This window comes from Arachis ipaensis, chromosome B9 (assembly GCF_059453495.1).
Source record: "Arachis ipaensis isolate K30076 ecotype BB chromosome B9, ASM5945349v1, whole genome shotgun sequence".
Taxonomy (NCBI): domain Eukaryota; kingdom Viridiplantae; phylum Streptophyta; class Magnoliopsida; order Fabales; family Fabaceae; genus Arachis; species Arachis ipaensis.
In genome coordinates this window covers 48,594,197-48,620,029 of record NC_142444.1, presented here as the reverse complement: position 1 = coordinate 48,620,029, position 25,833 = coordinate 48,594,197, and the positions used below count along the sequence as shown (strand labels likewise).

The following is a 25,833-nucleotide window of genomic DNA, read 5'->3' as shown; positions in this document are numbered from 1 at the left end:
GGATGACTGCGTCGACCCCGTATGTGAGTCGGAAAGGGATTTCGCCATTAGAGGACTGGGGTGGTCCTGTAGGACCACAAGATCGAGGCTAGCTCGTCTGCCCATGAGCCCTTCTTCCCTTCAAGTTGCTTCTTTAATCCTTTTAGGATCACTTTGTTGGCTGCCTCCACCTGGCCGTTGGTTTGGGGGTGTTCGACTGAGGAGAACCTTTGTTTGATATTTAGTCCTTCTAGGAGTCCTTTGAACCTCTTGTCGGTGAATTGTGTCCCGTTGTCCGATATGACGGTTTCCGGGATTCTGAACCTGGTGAACACTTGCCTCCATATGAACTTTTGGCAATTTGCTGAAGATATGCTGGCTAGTAGCTCTGCTTCTACCCATTTGGTGTAATAGTCTATAGCCACTATCAAGTATTTCACTTGGCCGGGTCCTGGTGGGAACGGCCCTAAGAGGTCGACTCCCCATTAGGCGAAAGGTCGGGGGGCCATCATTAAGCTAAGCTCTTTGGGTGGTGCTTTGTGGAAGTTGGCATTTTCTTGGCATTTTTTGCATTTTTTCACGAACCCCTGGGCGTCTGACATTATTGTAGGCCAGTAATATCCTACCCGAATGATCTTTCTTGCTAGAGATCTTCTCCCGATGTGGTGACCACAACATCCTTCGTGGACTTCTCTGAGGATGTAGTCCGTCTGATCGGGGTGCAGGCATTTGAGTAAGGGCTGATGGAGCCCTCGTTTGTACAACTGCCACTGTATGATTGTGTATTTGGGAGCTTCTCTCTTAATAGCTTGTGCTTCCTTCTCATCTGGGGGTGCTTCTGCATGCTCCAGATATCAAAAAATAGGGTCTATCCATGAGGGGAGGTTCGGCACCTGGGCTGTGCACATGACGATTGCAGGTTCAGTTGCTAGCCCCTGGATTAGGGATCTGTTCCCCGTCCCGGGTTTGGTGCTTGCTAGCTTGGAAAGGAGGTCGGCTCGGGCGTTTCTTTCTCTGGGGACGTGCTGGATTGTGACTTCTTCGAAGTTTTTGCATAGCTCTTTTACCTTTTCCAGGTATTTTTGTAGCAGCGCGTCCCTAGCTTGGTAGCTGCCATTTACCTAGGAGGTGACGACCTGGGTGTCGCTACTGACCTCCACCCTTGACGCCCCGACCTCTTTGGCTAGTACCAGTCCCCCTATCAGGGCCTCATATTCGGCCTGGTTATTGGAGACCGGGAAGTCAAACTTGAAGGATTGTTCATAAGCTACTACTGCCGAGTTTTCGAGGATGATTCCGGCCCCTCCGGACGCTTAGTTGGATGCTCCGTCAACGTGGAGTTTCCACCGTGTGTTCGGTGTGTCGGGAGTCCCTCCTATGACTTCCACGAGGAAATATACCATGGCTTGGGCTTTGATTGCCTATCTGGACTCGTATTGCAAATCATATTGAGAGAGTTCTATCACCCATGCCATCATTCTTCCCGCCAGGTCGGGTTTCTGGAGGACTTGTCGGATGGCTTGGTCGGTTCTTAGAATGATTATGTGCCCTTGGAAGTATTGTTTTAGCCTTCTGGATGAGATCAGTCGGGCATAGGTCAGTTTTTCCAACTTGGTATACCTCATCTCCGCTCCTTGGAGTATTTTGCTGATGAAGTATATTGGGCGCTGAGTTTTGCCCTCTTCTCAGACCAGGACTGCCGCCATTGCTTGCGTGGTTACAGCCAAGTACAAGTATAGGGGCTCCCCTTCTCTAGGCTTGCTGAGTACGGGAGGTTCCGATAGTATCTTCTTGAAGTGGCTGAATGCTTCTTCGCATGCCGGGGTCCACTCGAAGGCGATCCCTTTTTTCATTAGGTTGAAGAATGGGATGGCCCTTTCTGCCGAGGCGCCTAGGAATCGAGACAAAGCCGTGAGCTTCCCGGTGAGTCGTTGTACATCTTTGATGCACCCAGGGCTTGTCATTTTGAGAACGGCTACGCATTTGTCCGGGTTGGCTTCTACCCTTCTTTGTGTTATCATGAACCTTAGGAACTTCCCTGCTTCCATGGCGAACGCGTGATAAACCCATATTTCATGAGTTCTTTTGTGCTTAATTTGAGTGATTTATACAATCCTTCACCTGCTTATTCACATTAATTGCATGGTTTTACTTTCCCTTCCTTATTATGTCATATTGTGAAAAACATGTTTCCTAAGCTTTAAAATTAATTAATTTAATTACCTTTATTTCCATTCGAAGCCGTGATTAGTGTGTTGAGTAGTTTCAGATTTTCTAAGGCAGAATGACTTAAAGGATGGAAAAGGAAACATACTAAAATGGAAGGAGAAAGCAAAACGGAGCTTTAAGGAAACTGGTATCCACGCGATCGCATGGATGACGCGATCGCGTGCCAAGCACGAATCAGCAGCGACGCGGCCGCATGACTGACGTGACCGCGCGCCTTAAGCAGAACGCATATGACGCGGTCGCATGATTGACGCGACCGCGTGGCAAGAAAAAGCTCCAAATGACGCGACCGCGTGACCCACGCGGACGCGTGACAGAGGCCACGTATCAAAATTTACAGAATATGCCCCCAGCAAATTCTGAAGCCCTTTTTGGCCCAGATCCAAGTACAGACAGCATAGACCAGAGGTTATAAAGTGTGGGAATGCACCCATTCAAAGAGAGCTCGCGTATTTTACCTTTCAATGATTTAGATTTAGTTGAGAGGGAGATCTTCTCTCTCTCTTTTAGGATTTAGGATTTCTTCTTGTTTTAAGAGTAACTCTGGATCCCAGGTTTAATGTTCTTTTATTTTAGTTTTACTTCTATTTATTTATTCCAACATTTGAATTGATTATTATAATTTGATTTAAGAATTCTTCCATGTTACAAACTGTTATTTGAATTAATGATAATTGAGGTATTTTCAGTTCATGATTGTTCTCTTCGATTTAAGTTACCATTGCTTCCCATCTAAGGATATTTTTATTATTCCAGCAATTTTACTTTTTCCCCTTTTGGTTCTGGTTAAGAATTTAGTAACTCAACAGTTATTAAACTCAACATAATTGATAATCGTTATCTTGCTAATTGAGCTGAACTTGAGTAATCCCAACCTTTTCTTAGGAAATAAATAGGATTCAAAGGTCAATTTAATTAGTCCCTTGACTTTCCCTTGCCCTGGTACAGGTTGATCAAGTGGAGTTTAGATTCAACTTTCATTATAGTTGAGAGAGATAACTACGTTGGACCTCCAACTTCTCTTACCTTGCCAAAAGTCTGCTTTATAGTATTTATTTATTTTAATTGCCATTTACTTTACTTGTCATTTAAATTACTTGATTCTCATCTTCTAAACCCTGATTACAACCTTTATAGCCAATAGTAAGAACATACTTCCTCGCAGTTCCTTGAGAAGACGACCCGAGGTTTGAATACTCGGTTAACAATTTCTAAAGGGGTTTGTTACTTGTGACACCCAAAACGTTTGTACGAAGGGATTTTTGTCGGTTTAGAGACTATATCTACAACGCAACTGTTTCTATGAATCTCTTTACTGGTAAAAATCCTCTCGTCAAAATGGCGCCGTTGCCGGGGAACTGCTAACGTGTGCCTTATTATTGGTTATTGTAAATACTTTTCTTTTGCTTGTTTATTTATTTTTGTTTTTTTTTTCTTTTTATCTTTATTTGCTACTATGAACTCTCACCCCTCTCGCTTTGAGTTTGGTTCTAATGTTGCTAAGGGAAATAGAAGTTACAGCAGGAATGTGTACCAAGGTCAGACCAATCAAGGATGGATGGAACCAAGAGGATCTAATCAACCCTTTTGGCAGCAACACCCTCCGAGATATCCTGGACAAAGACCATTCTACAGTGCATACCCAGCTGAAAGACATGGTGGACAACCTTGTGACTACCAACAAGCCCCACCCCGTACATACAAACCACCATTTCAACATAACCTTGAACCACCACACTCACAAGCTTCTCTTCACCATTCGCCACCATATGATCCATCCTTACCCCAATACCAATCCAATCGCTCCCAATCACCACCACTTTCCTTTGTAGCATGTCCAAGTCCAGCAACCCAAGAACAACTGGAGCAAGCGATGATTCAATGGGCTTCTAGGCGCTTAAATATACAAGGATCAACCACAGCTCCATGTGGACAGCCCAATGAAGAGCAGAGCATGAAGGAAGTGCCAGAAACTCCAGTGGACAAGACAGAGCATGAATTTGTACTGGAACAATTAGAAGAAGCTATTTTTGTTCAAGAAGAAGAGTTGGTTGAAGATCTAGGAGATCCTGAACTTCCATGGGAATCCAGAATTGAGGAAAACTCCGTCCAGGATGCTATAGTTGATGCTAAGGAGGATACTGTACAATCTCCAAGGCAAGTCGTTTATGAAGAATCAGACGGAATAATCCAAGAAGCAATTTCCCTTGATGATAATGCTCACAAGTCTAGCTCTCTTGGTAATGAACTTGCATCCGTAAGTGAATTCTCTGAGATAGAAGAATCTTCCCCAAGTGAATATGAAGATGATGCAGAGGTAGATTTCTCTCAACCTCCAATCTATGACTCAAGTGATGAGGAAGACACAGAAGACTTTGACCAGGACACAAATACAATTGAAGATCTTTACAAAGAAGTGGAAGAATTCACAGAAGAGCACAAGGAAACGGAACTTGCAGAACCACCAAAAACACCTATCCCAAGGCCATTACCACCTAATACAAGCTTTAAGTGGGTACAATCCTTAACTTATAACTTTACTTATTCACTTGAATATGGTTTGCTTGAAACAGATGGCCAGCTTAGAGCTCTCTGCGGCTTTAAGAGTAAGAGGAAAATGGCTCGTACTCAGAGCTGGTGCACAAGGTTCAATAAGGTTCCACGCTTCACTTCGAAGTACACGGATTGGTATCATGCTCAATCACATGGATCACGGAAAATGTTTGGTCACCAAGGTGAGATTCTATTTTTTAACCCGCCCGAATGGAGACATGTAGATCAAGACGGAGGCGGATTTAAAAGCAAGGCTTGGAATCCTGGAGTTTATTCTGACATTTGTCATCCCAGGAGCCTAACAATATATTTAAAGCTGTTCGGAAGCTTTGCGTGCTTAGTTTGGGACCCCGGAGGCTATTGGCAGTCCAAGCACTGGTGGAGATTTTTGGACGAATTTAAACATAAGCCACCATAACAGGATACTCCTCCAATGTCCAACTTAAGGACTTTAACTAAAAGTGCTAGGTGGGAGACAACCCACCATGGTATGGTCACTTCTTTTTCAATTTATTTTTTTTAATTGCTTTCATTTTTCCTTTTTCATTTTAATTTATTAAACCTGGAATCATGCATAGCATTCATGTTAATCATTGCATTCTGCATTTTTCATGCACATAAAAAAAAAGGGGATGTACGACGCGACCGCATGCCCCATGCGATCGCGCCATATCGCGGAAAACACCACCCGTGCGACCGCGTGACCCACGCGGCCGCGTGATATATATATCGGCGTAAGGATCCAACGAACAGAAAGTTAGACTGGAATCGTGCGGCCCCTGTGCGTTTCGCACAAATTGGCCCACGCGATCGCATGCCCCATGCGATCGCGTCACTTGCACAATACCAATCCCACGCGACCGCGTGAGCGACGCGATCGCGTCGCATGGATTGCACATCACCCCAAAAGGAGACAGAGAGTTGCGCTAAAACGGCGCTGGAGTCGTGCGTTTAACACAAATTCCAGCGACGCGATCGCGCGACCCACGCGATCGCGTCACCCTTCTTTTCCCCCCTCTCATGCGATCGCGCACCCCATGCGATCGCGTCACTCCCATTTTCGTCCTAACCACGCGACCGCGTGCCCCATGCGGCCGCGTGGATTTGAAAATATAACCCCCCCAGCCCGCGAACCCTATCAGTCGCGAGCCCCCCCACCCCCAACCCTCTTCTCCCTCTCTGCTCCCTCTCCCTTTAACCACCACCCAGCACCACCCAGCCGCCACCGCCGGCCACTCAGACGCCGCCGCCACCCCGGACGCCGCCGCCACAACCCCCTCCCCTCCCTTCTTCTTCCTTCTTCCTCTTTCCTCCCCTCTCCACCACTGCCTCCGCGACCACCGCCCCCCATCGCCGGCCACCCAGCCACGCCCCCCCTCTCCCTCCCGCCTACCAGGTTCCGCAAAACGCAACCCCCTTTTATCCGTTCGTCATTTTTCTGTAATTTTTTCCATTTCTGTTGATCATTAGGATAGATAGATATGCATGCTGTAGTGGATTTTTAGGTTGTTAGGTAGCTTAGGCTCTGGTTAGTGGATCTAGGTCTGTTTACTTGCACTATTCCTGTTTTTGTTTTATCATAACTACAATTTTGCCGTTCCTGTGACCTCGTTCATATGCTATGATTTCTTGCACTTGCTGCTTGTTACTCTAAATTTTCCTGTTTCTATTCATTGCTGGTAACTGCAGCTAGTTTTTAAATTCATATGAACTGCTATGATTTCTGTTTATTTTCTGGGATAATCCAATTTTAGCCGGAATGCTGCCCAAATTTTTTAAAAAAAATTGTTTTCATTCATGTTTTGGTTTGGCATTTCTGAACTCTGTTTTACTCTGCTTTACCCAAACCATTTCATGAATGCTATGGCAGACATCCTTCTCCTCTTTGATTTCCTGGTTCATAAACTGCATTTGTGATTCACTTATTCCAATTTTTGCTTTCTTTATTTCTATTCGAATCAGCATCACCCTGTTTTCCTTGTTCGATTATGAGTACTTCTATTCTTACCTGTGAATCCTTGTTATATGGAATTTTTCTATGCCACTTACTTTAACCCGCACTTTACTAACTCACTAATTTTATTTACTAATTTTTTTTTCAAATTCTAACCATTTTAACCCTTTTAATCTCTTTTCTAATTATTTTCACTTTCCTCTAACTTTCTAACCATGGCATATTGTTTATTTTTCCACTTAACATGAATTCAATCACATTTTATTTACTCATTTTCCTTATTTTATTTCTCCCTTGCTGCTTTGAGTTTCCTTTATTGCCTAATTACTTTCCTATTTTTATCCATATCCTGATTTTCTGTTTTTCAGGATGTCTGCCTCACAGAGGAAAGGAAAAGGCAAGGCTACTGGCAAGCGCAAGAGAGGAGATTCCTCCCAGTCCATCATTTCTTTAATGCATGATTCTTCATGGTGGGAGAAGAACTTCACACAGCAGGAAAAAACTGACCAGCTGCTCCCTGCGACTGATCCTATAAAATTTGCAAACCGGTACTGTGAGTTGAAGTACCCGGCTTTTGCAAACTCCAAAAATCTATACCTGGAATGAACTCTGAAGATTCCAGAAGCCCTCCAGCAATACACCACTGAGCAAATTAAGCAAAGGGGCTGGTTCTTTCTGGAGAGAACACTAACAGAGGTCAACGCATCTTGGGTCCGGGAATTCTACTGCAACTACTATCTCACTACCCTAGATGCAGTGAATCTGAGAGGAAAACAAATTCTGGTCACTGAGGAGGCCTTAGAGGACATTCTCCGGCTCCCAGCCAAATCCGATTAGCCTGATGGTTATTCAAAGGCTGAGGAGGACATGCGCCAGATGAAGTTTGATTGGGATGCTGTAAAGGCACGGATAGCTCTCGACCCAACAGTTCCTTGGGAGATGGGTCAGGACACTACGATGCCTAGAGGGATCAAGAGAGCGTACTTAAATGATGAGGCTCGGTTATGGCATCAGATCTTGAGTAATTATGTGATGCCGAGTACTCACGAGATGGAGATCCCGACTGCTATGATCACCCTCCTTTGGTGTGTCCTGGAGGGTAAGGACCTTTATCTGCCACATTTCATTCGGCATTATATGGCCAGGGTCCACGTCCGAGGCACCCTCCCCTTTCCATATCTAGTTACACAGCTTGGCCGTTGAGCTGACGTGCCATGGGAGGATGCCGATGAGAGACCACCAGCGGCGGATTGCAGGAAGATCATTCCGCACAGCCGGAACTTCTTAGCCCTGGGCCACAGACCAGCACCATTCACTGCTACTGATGAGTCGGCCCCACAGTCTGCTGGACCCTCTTCCTCTACTGCTGCACCACCTACCCCTGCTACCACCACTGCACCTCCACCTGCCACAGAGCCCGTCTATCATCTGGTGCACCGCTTGTTCCGACGACTTGACCAGATGGAGCGTCGCAACAAGCGGCGCTATGAGCACCTAAAGCTGATGATACGATCCGGCGACATCCCCTCCGAGCCCGACACACCATCCGAGGCATTTGAGGAGGAGGCGGATGCGCCCGAGGCAGAGACCCATCCCCAGGAGGCAGCACCAGCCGCACCACAGGCAGCGGTCCCACATCAGATTGAGGCTGCAGATCTTGAGATCCCGATTCAGTCAGCACCTCCTCCACAGCAGCCAGACCCTCAGCCCACCACCACCACTGAGACCCCCGCTACCATCCCTCCCAGTGATGACACTCCTTCACACCCGGCTTGATTGAGCATCGAGGACGATGCTTCCTTTTAAGTGTGGGGAGGTCGCCATCTCTGGCGTTTATTTTGGTGAACCACTACATACTTTTTCTTTTATTTTAGATATTTTTCTGTATTTTTCCTTTTACTGTTATTTTCTGAGTACTTATACATTGCTTTTATGTATTTTTACTCTATTTTCTGCATTTTGCATCTTTAGTTCATACTTTAGCCATTTAGTTTATTTTAGCTATTTAGTTTAGTTTGCAATTCTGATTTATTAGTGGATTAATTAGTATAGTTTACCTTTTTTAGCATAAGATAGTATAGTTTAAATTGAAAAATATAAAAAGGAAGTAAGCTAGGAAATTGAACATATCAGATTTAAATCCACAAAACTTGTATATAGCATTACATGATGTAGTTAAGCTGACAACATTTCATCAAGGAGGAACATTAAAACTTTAAAAGCTACCCTAAATAATTTTTTTATGAGAATAATGGGAATTTTTAACTAAACCTGCATACAATATATAAATGATATATGATGCTTGAGTTAGAGAACACACAGCCTGTGAGTCTTGAGCTTAAATTGTATGGTTGCATTCAAACCATAATTTCATTTCTGTGTGTTACATTTCTTTTTATTCTGATGTTCTTTCCTTTGCTTTAATCTATATGTCCAATTATAGAATATAGAATAGATACATACCAAGAGAATGATTGAGGCCATCATTTGATTTTAGCTCACTCACCCTAAATTAGCCTACCTTTTACATCACCCTTGTTAGCCCCCTTGAGCCTTTTAAAACCCCTTTATTCTCTTTAGCCAAATTACTAGCCTTAAGCAGAAAAACAAAAGAAAATCCCAAGTGAATCCTTGGTTAGCTTAAGATAGAAAATCATGAATAGAGTTAAAAGTGGAAAACCTTTTGGGAACATGGATGATAGAAAAAAAAGGTAGAAAAGTTAAAAGGAATAAAATAAAATTTGGGAAGCATGCTCATGAGAAAATCTAAGTGATTCAATTACCATGTGCATTAAAAAAAAGAAAAAAAAGAGAAAGTTATTTTTTTCAGCATTTGAATAAAAGGGGATACAAACAAATTTCCCAATGCAAAATAAAAACAATGCACATGGGATAAAAATAAAGAGTGAAACATGAGCATGTAACAATAAGTGGGATAATATGGGAAAATGGGTAAAGAAATTTTTGTTTTACTAAATATGTATGTTAGGTGAGATCTTAGTCTAATTAAGGATTCACTTATTAGCTCACTTGACCCTATACATAAAATCCTTACCCTTACCTTGACCCCATTACAACCTCAATAAAGACCTCATGACTTTTTGGTATGACTATATTCTATAATTGTTGATTGGTTAGATGAAAAACAAAGCCATAGAAATAAAGAATAAAAAGAAAAATGGAGTGAATAAACCCAATAAACACTGAGTGACTAGAGAGTAAACACAAAATCCAGTGAGGGTTCAATAACTCATCAACATATATCTGTACTTAATTTACTAATTGTTTTGCAAGTTTGTACAATATTTTCTTTCCCATCTCATTTGCTAAAATACTTTATTATTTAAGGGTTGGCTATATATATATACATGACTCCTTGAGAATGTGAATTAACTTTACTACATGTAAGCTTTATATATGAGTGAATAAATTAGAGTTGCATGATGCATCATTCATTTAGGTAGTTGCATTTAAATTAGGTTGCATTGCATGACATTCCATCACTTTAACCTTAATTATTTACCTTGGATTTAGCATGAGGACATGCTAGTGTTTAAGTGTAGGGAGGTTGATAAACCCATATTTCATGAGTTCTTTTGTGCTTAATTTGAGTGATTTATACAATCCTTCACCTGCTTATTCACATTAATTGCATGGTTTTACTTTCCCTTCCTTATTATGTCATATTGTGAAAAACATGTTTCCTAAGCTTTAAAATTAATTAATTTAATTACCTTTATTTCCATTCAATGCCGTTATTAGTGTGTTGAGTAGTTTCAGATTTTCTAAGGCAGAATGACTTAAAGGATGGAAAAGAAAACATAATAAAATGGAAGGAGAAAGCAAAACGGAGCTTTAAGGAAACTGGTATCCACGCGATCGCATGGACAACGCGATCGCGTGCCAAGCACGAATCAGCAGCGACGCGGCCGCATGACTGACGCGACCGCGCGCCTTAAGCAGAACGCATATGACGCGGTCGCATGACTGACGCGACCGCGTGGCAAGAAAAAGCTCCAAATTACGCGACCGCGTGACCCACGCGGACGCGTGACAGAGGCCACGTATCAGAATTTACAGAATACGCCCCCAGCGAATTCTGAAGCCCTTTTTGGCCCAGATCCAAGTACAGACAACATAGACCAGAGGTTATAAAGTGTGGAAATGCACCCATTCAAAGAGAGCTCGCGTATTTTACCTTTCAATGATTTAGATTTAGTTGTGAGAGAGATCTTCTCTCTCTCTTTTAGGATTTAGGATTTCTTCTTGTTTTAAGAGTAACTCTGGATCCCAGGTTTAATGTTCTTTTATTTTAGTTTTACTTCTATTTATTTATTCCAACATTTGAATTGATTATTATAATTTGATTTAAGAATTCTTCCATGTTACAGACTGTTATTTGAATTAATGATAATTGAGGTATTTTCAGTTCATGATTGTTCTCTTCGATTTAAGTTACCATTGCTTCCCATCTAAGGATTATTTTTATTATTCCAGCAATTTTACTTTTTCCCCTTTTGGTTTTGGTTAAGAATTTAGTAACTCAACAGTTATTAAACTCAACATAATTGATAATCGTTATCTTGCTAATTGAGCTGAACTTGAGTAATCCCAACCTTTTCTTAGGAAATAAATAGGATTCAAAGGTCAATTTAATTAGTCCCTTGACTTTTCCTTGCCCTGGTACAGGTTGATCAAGTGGAGTTTAGATTCAACTTTCATTATAGTTGAGAGAGATAACTACGTTGGACCTCCAACTTCTCTTACCTTGTCAAAAGTCTGCTTTATAGTATTTATTTATTTATTTTAATTGCCATTTACTTTACTTGTCATTTAAATTACTTGATTCTCATCTTCTAAACCCCGATTACAATCTTTATAGCCAATAGTAAGAACATACTTCCTCGCAGTTCCTTGAGAAGACGACCCGAGGTTTGAATACTCGGTTAACAATTTCTAAAGGAGTTTGTTACTTGTGACACCCAAAACGTTTGTACGAAGGGATTTTTGTCAGTTTAAAGACTATATCTACAACGCAACTGTTTCTATGAATCTCTTTACTGGTGAAAATCCTCTCGTCAATGCGCATTTAAGCAGATTGAGTCTCATGTTGAATTTCCTTAGTGCCTTGAAGACAGCCTGGAGGTCGTCTATTAGCTTGTTCGGCTCTGTTGTTTTTACCAGGATGTCGTCGACGTAAACCTCTACCGACTTGCCGATGAGGTCATGGAAGACTCGGCTCCTTAGTCTTCGGTAGGTAGCCCCTGCATTCTTCAGTCCAAAGGGCATTACTTTGTAGCAAAAGGTGCCTCCTGGTGTTATGAATGCCATTTTGTCCTCGTCAGGTCGGTGCATCGGGATCTAGTTATAGCCAGAATAGGCATCCATGAAGCTGAGGAAATGATATCCTGCCGCCGAGTCGACCAAGGTGTCAATGTTGGGGAGGGGAAAGGAGTCTTTTGGGCACGCTTTGTTTAGGTCAGAGTAATCGACACACATTCTCCATTTCCGCTGGCTTTTTTTACTAGGATGCCGTTGGATAGCCATGTCGAGTACTCGAGTTCCTTGATGAACCCTGCTTCTAGTAATCCTGCTGTTTGTTTGGTGACTTCTTCAGCCCTTTCTTGCGACATCTTCCTTCGCCGCTGGGCTACCGGTTTGGCATCAAGTTTTATGGCTAGTCGGTAGGACATGACCTCGGGATCCAATCTCGGCATGTCTGATGGGGTCCATGCAAAGAGGTCGCCATTTGCCCTCACGATCTCTATAAGAGGGCCCTTAAGTTCATGGGACAGGTTTCTATTTACGAAGGTAAACTGGTCTGCCGTTTTTCCTATCTGGAACTTTTCCATGTCCCCTTCTGGTTCTGGTCTTGGCTTTTCCTCCATCCTGACGTCCAGATCTGCCAAGAACACGTTGGCTGCCTTCTTAGATTCTTTCCTCAAGGAGAGACTAGCGATGTCGCAGGCGACTGCCGTTTCTAGGTCTCCCCTTATGGAACCAATTGTTCCCTTGTTCGTTATGAACTTCATTGTTAGGAACTTGGTGCATATCACAGCTGAGAATTCATTGAAAGTTTTTCTTCCTAGGATGATATTATAGGCAGTGGAGTCTCTAAAGACTACGAAGTCTACCATGGGGGGTTTTCGGGGAGGTCATTGAACCACTTATCTTTTGGGCCAAATGATATTGTGGGATGCCTTTTGCTGGGGCCATCTGTCGAGATAGAGAGTACTCGGGTGTCCCTTTTGGCTGCCGACTTGGATTTAGGGGGGCTGTCGCTCCTGACCACGATGTTGACCACAAAAGTTGGGGGGTCATTGGCATCCACTGTGGGTTCTTGCCTTGGTTTGACAGTCTGGCTCCGATCTTCCTCGAAGCGTTCCCTTTCCCGCCTCCTCGGTTCTTTGATGAGCCGGGAGAATTCACTCAGCTTTCCTTCTCTGATGGCCTGTTCCAGGGCATCCTTAAGGTCGAAGCAGTCTTGGGTTTTGTGGCCAAACCCCTTGTGATAATCGCAGTAAAGGCTCTTGTTGCCTCCCGTCCTCTCCTTCAACGGCCTAGGTCTGGACAGGATTCCCTTGTCTGCAATTTGTTGGTAGACTTCTACTATGGGCGCCGCAAGTGGCGTATAGTTCGTGAACCTTCCTACCCGTGGGTGCTTAGGTGCTTGTTTAGGGTGCCGTCCCTGGGAGCTTCTTTGTACCTGTCGACTTGAGGGGCCTGCCAAGCTGACGAGCTAGGGAGCTGTCGTTTATTGGCTACTACAACCTGACTGACCTCTTCATCGTTGATGTATTCCTTGGCCACGCTTTGAATTTCCTGCATAGTCCATACAGGCTTGGTTGTGAGGTGCTTCCTAAAGTCGTCGTTCAGCAGGCCATTTGTTAGGCATAGACTAGCGATTGAGTCCGTGAGGCCGTCGATCTCCAAACACTCGTTGTTGAACCTATCTAGGAATTTCCTAGTCGGCTCGCTGGGTTTTTGGGTAACCCCCAGTAAGTTGATTGGGTGTTTTGCCTTGGCTATGCGCATCGTGAACCGATCTAGGAAGCTTCGAGATATGTCTGTGAAAGTTGTGATGGACTCTTGTGGGAGGGTGTTGAACCATCGAATTGCTGGACCGGCCAGTGTTACGGGGAATGCCCGGCATCTGACCGCGTCGCCTACCCCTTCCAAGTTCATCCTTGCTTTAAAAGCTGTGATATGCTCCTGGGGGTCCTTGGTCCCATCGTACCTCATGTCCATCGGCTTGTCGAAGTTTCTCGGGAGCCAGGCCTTGAGGATTAAGGGGTGAAAGAGGGTGGCTCCCATGATAATAGGATCTTGTTGTCTCCCGGGTTTCCTTTTCGGGGATTCCCAGCGGCTTTCCGACTCGCCTTGGGTGGGTCGGGAAGTTGCTTGTGTGTGCACCTCTTCGCGCCTTGTTAGGCTTCTTCCTTGGCTGTCGTGTGCTCGGGAGGGGGATCAGGTGTGGGCGTGGGACCGGCTGACGTCGCCGTGCAAGTGGCTGATGTCTTCGTGGGATCGGTCCCTTGCCGCCAGCTCCTGCTCAAGGTTTTTCACTCTATACCTGAGCTCTTGCATGATCTTGGCGTTGTCGGCTCCCGTCCCCCGAAAGGGCACCTTTCGAGGGTCTTAGTGTACATTTGTTAGTGGGGTTGAACGGGGGATCTCGGTTGTTCGGCAACGCGGGCTGTCGAACTGGCCCTGCTCAAACGGGCCCCGCCTCCCTCGCGGAGCTCCTCTGAAGTGATGGGTCGCTCCATGTCTACGCCGGGTCCCCACAGACGGCGCTAATGTTCGTTACCTGATGTTCTCGGGTAGTCGGATGGTGATGAGTAGGAGAGGGGGAGAGACCCCAAGCGGACATGGAGCGAAGGTTGAAGTGTGCTGGCGATGTCGGAGGTTGGACGGAATGCGGGGGGTGGCCACCTGCAAGGATACTCCGACGATCAAGTCAGAGTTCGTACCAGAGGATGGCCGAATTAGGTAAAGATGTGACGTACCTTGGGGGGAGAGCTGTCCTCTCCCCTTATATACTATGCTGGGTGGGTCTAGTAATTGTCTAGCCCATTGGTAGAGGAGCTGTGAGCTGTCGTACTCCACGTGGGCAGGTTGTCCCGGACTTCGGGTCGGGATGCCGGGCACCGCCTCGAGGATACTGACCCGAGCGATAGCACGCTTTGGGTGGTAGGTCGGTCGGGTCCTGGGTCGGGTGTTAGGGACCGACCCGTTGGACCCCTTTGCTGGAGGTTTGGGCCTGGGTGGGGCGATACCCCGACCCGGCGACTACTTGGGCTGGACTTGGCAGTCTGTAATGCATACCAAGAATCATCCTCCTCTTTTTATTCACATCAAGAACCACCATCTCCATATACATACCAAGAACCATCATTCTCTTTTTATTCATATCAAGAGCCACCATCTCCTTACTCGTATCAAGAACCATCAACTCTTGAACTTCTCATGAAAGAATGGATACATGATATGTGGATGAGTGTAAAAAATATAAAGAAATATGTGGAGTTGATTATCAAGCCCCAGGAAGAGGAACAAATAAATTCCTTCCCAAGAGATACAATACAAGATCCTATAAAAGTGAAGAAATCAATCAAAGGAGTTCATACTCCAGTGAATTAGAGAACTCTCCACCCTACACATGAAAGAAAAGGAATATAAAAAGACAACCCAAGTTACTACCATCTATCATTATGAGATTATATATATATAGTAATTAGGTTAGACAAGGTTAGACAATTTCTACAATAAAATAGTTTGCAATTGTGCAATCCTTGTACTGTTACAGAATTTGTTCCCCTAACATACCATTTGTTATCCACTATATATTTTCAATACATTTCTACAGGTGTAGATGATTTTTATCTTTTTAAATCTTAGCAAAACCTTTTTCTTTTTTACTTGGACCTATTTAGGATTTTTTTAATTAAATTAAACAAATATTTTATTTACTAAAATAAATATTTTTAAGTTTTTTTACAAAAATACATTTTATATCTTATTTCGTTTACAGTGTAAATAAAATAATATAACACGTATTTTGTTTGCACTATAAACGAAATAAGACTAAAAACATGGTGACTGTATGATGTTTACACAGGTATTGTGTAATGAGTTTAGTTTGTTTACAATGTAAACAAAATATATGTAATATTTCATTTACACTATAAACAAAGTAAGACATAGAGGTGCCTATATATAGGAGTTTCGTTCACAACGCAGAGGATTAATATCAGACTCTTCAGCTTCGACAACGAAGTAACTCCCTGGGTATGCAACAAAACGGGATTCTCACACTCAAAAATAGTCTCATTGTCACCATTTCTCATAAGGCAATTAGGATACACACATGCAACCAAATATCCACTACTACTAGACATTATGGCTAATTTGCGAAAAAAAAAGGTAAGGAAGAAGCAGTGAAATGTCGTTTGCGAAGATTACAAAAGGTTGTACATCCTTTTATAGCTGCTAAAAATTTGTCGTAACGTATCTCATTTATACTGTAAATGTTATAATTTTTCACGTATAAACAAAATAATATTACACGTATTTCATTTATATTGTAAATGAAATATACACGTTTATACACGTCAGCCTTATTTCGTTTACAGTATAAACGAACTACGTATAATATTATTTTATTTGTACTGTAAACGAAATATAAAATATATTTTTATAAAAAAATATAAAAATATTTATATCAGTAAATAAAATATTTATTTAGTTTATTTAAAAAAAAAATCCACCTATTTAACATATGGCATCAAAAATAGGTATCAATGCTAGAGGGTCATGTTTAAACCAAACATCTAAAACCTAAATCGAAAATCGAAGAGTAGTATTATAAATTTAAAAATTTAAAGATTTAACTAAGATTTATTTAAAATTAAGTAGATTATAATAAAATAATATATTTAGGTATAAAATATATAATTTTTTAATAAAAATATTTTTTATATTATTTTATTATTTTAAATTAATTAATTATTAATAAATTAAATCGATTTGATTAATTTATTAGTTATTTGACTTATTTTTTATTTTTAATTAATTTATTATCGACCAATTTTTATATTAAATAGAATCAATTCGATGATTAATTCTCAATTTCCAATTTGATTGTCAGAACACTGGTTTAATCTAACTCTTCCTTCAAAGATGTATATTGCAGGCAATACACTAATAATAAAAAAAAAATAAAGGAAAAAGAAAAGAACCGTCAAGAATCTATTGATGGTATTTGCACCATCTTTTTTCGATCTCTATCTTTTTCCTCTTTCAGCTTTTTCTTTTGTTTAATGGTTTTTGATTTTTTAATTTGTGTGAAGAAAAGAAAAAGACAAACATTAAAGTTTTTGAGTATCATCATTATTATTTTACAAATTAAATTATCTTCTGAGAAAAATTAATAAAAATTTAATTTTAATGTATTTATCATATAAAAAATTTTATATAATTATTTAATTAAATTTATGTATTTAACTTATTTTATAAATAATGTATTTACAAATTAATTATTTTTGGTACTTTGGACGATATACAATTAAATTATCTATGTAATTTTTTTAGTACATAAAAGTTACAATCAAATCATGAAAATAATGCAATTTTGATTTAACAAGATCCAAAGTATATCTTCGTTTCTCATGCTGGTGACTGAGTCATGTTTAAGTTTTTTTTTTCAAATGTATTTTGCAGCAATACACTAATAATACAAACAGGAAAAAAAGAACCGTAAAGAATCTATTGGTATTTGCGCCTTTTTTTTTTTTTCATCTCTATCTTTTTAACGCTTTACAATGAAGTGTACAGTGAGATAATAATAATAAAAAAAAAATCATAAGATTAGACTGACCTATTTAAATATAAATTCTATTTTTGTATATAATTCATATTTACATATAAATTGAAGACAATTTTAAGGAGAAGATATACATAAATTAATAGTATTATTGTGCACAATTTTTTTCGTCTTTCTCTATTTTCCTTTAAAATTATTAAAATATGTTCTTAGTTTTCAAGCATTTAATTATTTTTTATATGATGGATGAAATGATGTATTACGTTGGTATGGGTTGAAATGGGTGTATTTCACAAGTGTGATACATAATACAAATTGTTAGTTACGATTTGTAAAACAAAAGAAATCGTTACTCACGATTTTATAAATTACATTTTTTTTAAATTAAAAAATTAAAATCGTAACTCACGATTTCTTATTTCTTTTTGTCTTATTTAAAATCGTAATTTACGAGATTTCTGTTAACTTTTTTTATTTTTTTGTCTTATTTGAAATTGTTACTCACGATTTCTTTTTATCCCATATCACTGCATTACACCAAAACATCATAATATTAACAAAAAACACCAATAATAATTCATTATAAAAAAAAATTAGCCGTTTTCAAGAGTTGATATATATCTTTGATTATCAATTTCAAACTAAAAAGAATAGTTTAGTAAAAAATCAGAATTTAAAATGTTTTTTGTATTAGCGATAAAATATATTTTTTTATGATTATTCTTATCTATTTAACTAGAATTTTATTGGTTCAAATATACATATCATAGATTTACAACAAAAAAATATAGAATTATTTGTTAAGTAACCAATATAAAAAAATAACTAATATTTATACATATGAACTTTTAATGCAAAAATATATTTAATTGTAAAAGAATTTCAACAAATTGAAACATAATCATTTTTCTTAACTTATAATGAAATTTTAACATAAACTATATATATATATATATAACAAAAACTAAAAATGCAAGAAAAAAAACCCATGATATATGTTTTTTAAATAGATAATATGTATACATATAGAAGTTGTGTATTCATTAACAATAATAATATGTTCTTTATAAATTATAAAATATTCTATATTGTTATTGGAATATTATATCAAATAGTTTAAAGAAATAAAAATAAACAAACCAATAAATCAAATCAGAATGTAATCTTTATTTATATATTTTAAAATTCAATAAAAAATATACACATTTATGAATATATGAAGCAAAATGTAAAATAACAAGAACAAAATAAAAATTTACCTAATTTATTTAAGTAGAAGCAAAAGGATGTAATGATTAGACGATCGATGATTGCACAATGGTGGATGAAAACACGACATACACAAAACATATCAACTTGATAAATCTTTGCAAAGCAATGGGAATAACTTAATTTGTAATTTATTAAAAACTTGCTTAAAGTCTTAGCCTTTAGTTTTCTCATAATAAAATAAACAAAAAGCGTCGACAGCAGGGTTCGAACCTGCGCGGGCGAAACCCAACAGATTTCAAGTCTGTCTCCTTAACCACTCGGACATATCGACGATAATGAACTTTGCGTTCTAATTAGTTTTTAACATAGATAGCTATAATATGCTAACATAACAAGGGGTGTTCAATATTAATATTTTATTCGTGTTCACACGATAGTAATTAGATAAAAACATTTTAAGATATCAATTAAATTATCATGTCGTCATGTTTCTTAACAACATTAACCTCGAAAGTCATCTTAAAATATATTTAAAATATTTGGGATAGAATTAAAATAAATTAAATATTAGCAAGTCTTAAAATTTTTTAAAATTTTGGTTTATTTACGATGAGAATATATGCCCATTTAATTGTAACCAAACTAATTTATTTTTCATTCACATGCAATGAGTTAATTGAACCAAGAAGTTATCTAAGTAAATTAAAACAAATCTGAAGAAGTGAAACCATTGACTAATTGACTGAAGCGAACACTAACGTGACCAATCTTGACTGTGATTCAAGTTTGCTTACTATGAGACTAAAACACTAAAACCTGGCTAATTAATCCAGTAACTTATATATAAGCTTAAACACAAATCAAACTAAACCAAGTCCTAGCAGCACACTTCTGTACATCATGTTTATTTCTTTGGAAAGAAGGACTACATTATATGGAGTTATATATAGATTAAATTAATTTCTAACAAATTTTATATTCGATAAATTAATTCTACTTAATAAAAAAAATTGGAACTGGTTCTTGATCTTTTAGGTATTAGAACTACTGACTAATATTTGAAAAAAAAATGACAAATGTTCTTAGAAAAGAATATAGCTGAGAAATTAAATTTTCTAAAATTAAGGACAAATTTGTTTAATATTCTAGAAAAATTAAGAATCACTTTATCAATTTTTTATTTTATAAAAAATAATTTGTCTAACATAAAAATTATTAGACACCAATATAGAATTTCATTTTGTTATATAACTTGGTTATGATGTATTGCATCATCTACTTCAAAGATATCATTGAAAGAAATTTTGTCTTAGCATGTTAAATTAATTGTATTAACTAAGATAGTTTAGAGTTTTGATCAAATTTAATCTATAAAATGTTAAGAATAAAACTCTACAACCAAGCAAAATACTTAACTTAGTCCAACCAAGTTATTATAACTGTTTTTCATATCACGTCCTTCTTCTTTTTCTTTTTTCTCTTTCTCTCATCCCTGATGTTGCTACTTCTTTTTTTCCTCCTCCTTCTCCTCCTCCTCTTCCTCCTCCTCCTCTTCCTTTTTCTTCATCTTTCTCTTTCATTATCGTCGTTGTCACCACCTCCATCTCCTCCTCCTCTTTCTTTTCTCATTTGAATTTCTTCAATCTCCTCCTTCCTTTTTCTCCTTCTCCTCCATCATATCATCATTATTATCATCATCGTCATCGTCATCGTCATTGTCATCTTCTTCTTATACGTATAACAGTTCAAATTCAGAATGCACCAAAATTACTTAATAATGACGACACACAAACAAACTCAGTTCAAAATATGCACATATCAAGTGCACCTTATTTAAATCTAGAATGCATCAAAATTACTTAATGATGATGACATACAAGCAAACTCAGTTCAAAACAAGAGACCAAATGTATCTTATTTAAATCCAAAATGCATCAAAATTACTTAATGACGACGATGTAAGAAACATAAATAAATTCGGGCACGTAGAAAAGGATCATGCCATGCTAGAAGGAGAGTTTGTTATTGATGAGCAGATAATTTATACCCTTTTTGGCATTGTTTTTACATAGTTTTTAGTATGTTTTAGTTACTTTTTATTATATTTTTATTAGTTTTTATGTGAAAATCACATTTCTGGACTTTACTATGAGTTTGTGTATTTTTCTATCATTTCAGGTATTTTCTGGCTGAAATTGAGGGACCTGAGCAAAAGTCTGATTCAGAGGCTGAGAAAGGACTGCAGATGCTGTTAGATTCTGACCCTCCTGCACTCAAAGTAAATTTTCTGGAGCTACAAAAGTCCAATTGGCGTGCTCTCAATTGCGTTAAAAAGTAGACATCTTGGGCTTTTCAGAAATATATAATATTCCATACTTTGCCCGAGATTTGATGGCCCAAACTGGCATCTAAACGCCGGCGAGAGACCCTTTTCTTGCGTAAAACGCCAGAACTGGCTCCAGAACTGGAGTTAAATGCCCAAACTGGCATCCAAGCTGGCATTTAACTCAAGAGAAGGCCTATGCACGTGTAAAGCTCAATTCTCAGCCCAAGCACACACCAAGTGGGCCCCAAAAGTGGATTTCTGCACTATCTGCACTTAGTTACTCAATTTCTGTAATCCTTTGTAACTAGTTTAGTATAAATAACACTTTTTACTATTGTATTCGCATACCTTAGACCTTTTATCACTTTGAGACTTGAATCATCTTTTGTTACATTTGGGAGGCAGGCCATTCAGCCATGCCTAGACCTTTTTCTCTTATATATTTTCTACGGTGGAGTTTCTACGTACACCTCATAGATTAAGGTGCGGAGCTCTGCTGTTCTTCATGAATTAATGCAAGTAATATTGTTTCTCTTTCAATTCATGCTTACTTCTTCTCCAAGATATACTCTCGTACTTAATTCAGTTAAGTCAGAATGAAGGGGTGACCCGTGACAATCACCCACTATTTTCGTTACTCGCTTAGCCAAGATCCGCGTGCCTGACAACCACAAGCGGTCTACATGATGTTCAACGTAGTCATTGGACGACAGCCGGAGTATATTCTCTTAGGTCTCTAATCCACGGACCGAGTCTGTGAGGTTAGAACCTTCGTGGTATAGGCTAGAACCAATTGGCAGCATTCCTGAGATCCGAAAAGTCTAAACCTTGTCTGTGATATTCCGAGTAGGATCTGGGAAGGGATGACTGTGACGAGCTTCAAACCCGCAAATGTTTGGGGCAGTGACAGTGTGCAAAAGGATAGAGAGATCCTATTCCGACGCTAGTGAAAACCGACAGATGATTAGTGGTGCACGAAATTGTGATCTCAACTGCGCCAACATCTTAGTATGCACGATTGTAATCTCAATTATTCTTCACAACTCCGTACAACTAACCAGCAAGTGCACTGGGTCGTCCAAGTAATAAACCTTACGTGAGTAAGGGTCGATCCCACAGAGATTGTCGGCTTGAAGCAAGCTATGCTCATCTTTGTAAATCTCAGTTAGGTGGATTCAAATGATTATAAGGTTTTGATAATTAAAAGATAAATAAAACATAAAATAAGATAAAGTTACTTATGTAATTCATTGGTGGGAATTTCAGATAAGCATATGGAGATGCTTTGTTGCTTTTGAACCTCTGCTTTCCTATTGCCTTCTTCCAACCATGTGTTACCTCCTTCCATGGCAAGCTGTATGATCCTCTCAGATGAAAACAAATCTATCTGCGCTGTCACCGCAGGGCTAATCATCTGTCGGTTCCCGCTAGCATCGAAATAGGACCATTGTCCTTTTGCACACTGTCACTTGTGCCCCACATTCGCAGGTTTAAAGCTCATCATAGTCATCCCTTCCCAGATCCTACTCGGAATACCACAGACAAGGTTTAGACTTTTCGGATCCCAGGAATGCTGCCTTTATTCTAGCCTATACCACAAAGGTTCTAATCTTAGATTAGAAACTCAAGAGAATATACTCCAGCTGTCGTCCAATGACTACGTTGAACATCATGTAGATTACTTTGTGGTTGTCAGGCACGCGACCTTGGCTAAGCGAGTAACGAAGATTGGATGATTGTCATGGATCACCCCTTCATTCTGACTTAATTGAATTAAGAACGAGAGTATATCTTGAAGAAGAAGTAGGCGTGAATTGAATAGAAAAATAGTAGTAATTGTATTACCTCATGAAGAACAGCAGAGCTCCACACCTTAATCTATGGGGTGTAGAAACTCCACCATTGAAAATACATAAGTGAAAAGAGGTCTAGGCATGGCCGAGAGGCCAGCCTCCAAACGTGTACAATGGTCTCAGCTTCGAAATATGAAAACTGGATTCAAAATAAATCTCTAAAAGTAGTTTTTATACTAAACCAGTAACTAGGGTTTACAGAAAATGAATAACTAAGTGCAGATAGTGCAGAAATTTACTTATGGGGCCCACTTGGTGTGTGCTTGGGCTGAGCATTGAAGCTTTTTCGTGCTTAGGCTATTCCTGGAGTTAAACGCTAGCTTTGGTGCCAGTTTGGGCGTTTAACTCCAATTCTGGTGCCAGTTTGGGCGTTTTACACCAGAATTTTTAGGCTGACTTTGAACACCAGTTTGGACCATTAAATCTCGAGAAAAGTATAAACTATTATATATTGTCGGAAAGCCCAGGATGTCTAATTTCGAACGCAATTGAGAGCATGCCAATTGGGTTTCTGTAGCTCCAAAAATTCCACTTTGAGTGCAGGGAGGTCAGAATCGAACAGCATCTGCAGTTCTTTTTCAGCCTCTGAATAAGATTTTTGCTCAGGTCCCTCAATTTCAGCCAGAAAATACTTGAAATCACAGAAAAACATACAAACTCATAGTAAAGTCCAGAAATGTGATTTTTGAATAAAAACTAATAAAAATATAATTAAAAGTAACTAAAACATACTAAAAACTATGTAAAAACAATGCCAAAAGGGTATAAATTATCCGCTCATCACAACACCAAACTTAAATTGTTGCTTGTCCCCAAGCAACTGAAAACAAAATAGGATAAAAAGAAGAGAATATACAATGAATTCCAAACTTATCAATGAACTTAGTTCCAATTAGATGAGCGGGGCTTGTAGCCTTTTTGCCTCTGAACAGTTTTGGCACCTCACTTTATCCTTTGAAGTTCAGAATGATTGGCTTCTATAGGAACTTAGAATTCAGATAGTGTTGTTGATTCTCCTATTTCAGTATGTTGATTCTTGAACACAGTTACTTTATGAGTCTTGGCCGTGACCCTAAGCATTTTGTTTTCCAGTATTACCACCGGATACATAAATGCCACAGACACATGACTGGGTGAACCTTTTCAGATTGTGACTCAGCTTTGCTAAAGTCTTTAGTTAGAGGTGTCCAGAGCTCTTAAGCACACTCTTTTTGCTTTGGACCATGACTTTAACCGCTCAGTCTCAAGCTTTTCACTTGACACCTTCACGCCACAAGCACATGGTTAGGGACAGCTTGGTTTAGCCGCTTAGGCCAGGATTTTATTCCTGTGGGCCCTCCTATCCATTAATACTCAAAGCCTTGGATCCTTTTTATTTTATTTCTGCCTTTTGGTTTAAAGGGCTATTGACTTTTTCTGCTTGCTTTTTCTTTTTCTTTTTCTTTTTTTTTGCAAGCTTTGTGTTCACTGCTTTTTCTTGCTTCAAGAATCAATTTTATGATTTTTCAGATTATCAAATAACATTTCTCCTTTTTCTTTATTCTTTCAAGAGCCAACAATTTTAACATTCATAAACAACAAATTCAAAAATATGCACTGTTCAAGCATTCATTCAGAAAACAAAAGGTATTGCCACCACATAAAAATAATTGAGCTAATTTCAAGATAGAATTCGAAATCATGTACTTCTTGTCTTTTGCAATTAAAACATTTTTCATTTAAGAAAGGTGATGGATTCATTAGACATTCATAGCTTTAAGGCATAGACACTAGTCACTAATGATCATGTAATAAAGACACAAACATAGACAAAACATAAAGCATAATTTTCAAAAAACAGAAAAATAAGAACAAGGAAATTAAAGAATGGGTCCACCTTAGTGATGGCGGCTAGTTCTTCCTCTTGAAGATCTTTTGGAGTGCTTAAGCTCCTCTATGTCTCTTCCTTGCCTTTGTTGTTCCTCCCTCATGGCTCTTTGGTCTTCTTTAATTTCATGGAGGAGGATGGAGTGCTCTTGGTGCTCCATCCTTAGTTGTCCCATGTTGGAACTTAATTCTCCTAGGGAGGTATTGATTTGCTCCCAATAGTTTTGTGGAGGAAAGTGCATCCCTTGAGGCATCTCAGGGATTTCATGATGAGGGATTTCCTCATGATCTTGTTGAGGTCCATGAGTGGACTCTATTGTTTGCTCCATCCTTTTCTTAGTGATGGGCTTGTCCTCATCAATGAAGGTGTCTTCCTCTATGTCAATTCCAGCTGAATTGCAGAGGTGACAAATGAGATGAGGGAAGGCTAACCTTGCCAAAGTAGAGGACTTGTCTGCCACCTTGTAGAGTTCTAGGGATATGATCTCATGAATTTCTACTTCCTCTCCATTCATGATACTATGGATCATGATAGCCCGGTCTATTGTGACTTCAGACCGGTTGCTAGTAGGAATGATGGAGTGTTGGATGAACTCCAACCATCCCCTAGCCATGGGTTTGAGGTCAAGCCTTCTTAGTTGAACCGGCTTGCCTCTTGAATCTCTCTTCCATTGAGCGCCTTCCACACAAATGTCCCTAAGGACTTGGTCTAACCTTTGATCAAAGTTGACCCTTCTAGTAAAAGAGTGAGGATCTCCTTGCATCATTGGCAAGTTGAATGCTAGCCTCAAATCTTTCGGACTAAAATCCAAGTAATTCCCCTGAACCATTGTTAGCCAATTTTTTGGGTTCGGGTTCACACCTTGATCATGGTTCCTAGTGATTCATGCATTAGCATAGAACTCTTGAACCATTAAGATTCTAACTTGTTGAATAGGGTTGGTGAGGATTTCCTAACCTCTTCTTCGAACTTCATGTCGGATCTCCGGATATTCACTCTTTTTGAGCTTAAAGGGGACCTCGGGGATCACCTTTT

At 39.3% G+C, this 25,833-nt stretch overlaps 1 protein-coding gene and 1 non-coding gene across 2 annotated transcripts; both read right to left on the bottom strand.

Annotated features, from left to right (window-relative positions):
* Positions 1-12,845: 12,845 nt before the first annotated feature.
* Positions 12,846-14,029, bottom strand: LOC107615488 (uncharacterized). The gene is made up of 2 exons (XM_016317546.2): positions 13,422-14,029; positions 12,846-13,281 (listed from the first exon to the last, which is right to left on the bottom strand). Exons 1-2 carry the CDS (start codon positions 14,027-14,029, stop codon positions 12,846-12,848), a joined length of 1,044 nt encoding a protein of 347 aa, XP_016173032.2.
* Positions 14,030-19,001: 4,972 nt separating this feature from the next.
* TRNAS-UGA (transfer RNA serine (anticodon UGA)) lies at positions 19,002-19,083 on the bottom strand. Its single transcript has one exon. It is a non-coding gene; the product is annotated as a tRNA-Ser (tRNA).
* Between the last annotated feature and the right edge of the window lie 6,750 nt (positions 19,084-25,833).

What these genes read in the sequence shown, in the direction of transcription:
- LOC107615488 (XM_016317546.2), bottom strand. Translation starts at nt 14,029, where the DNA reads ATGGGAGCCACCCTCTTTCACCCCTTAATCCTCAAGGCCTGGCTCCCG. An exon ending in CAGGCCCCTCAAGTCGACAG is followed by an intron (nt 13,282 to 13,421) that starts GTACAAAGAAGC and finishes AATCCTGTCCAG; the next exon opens with ACCTAGGCCGTTGAAGGAGA.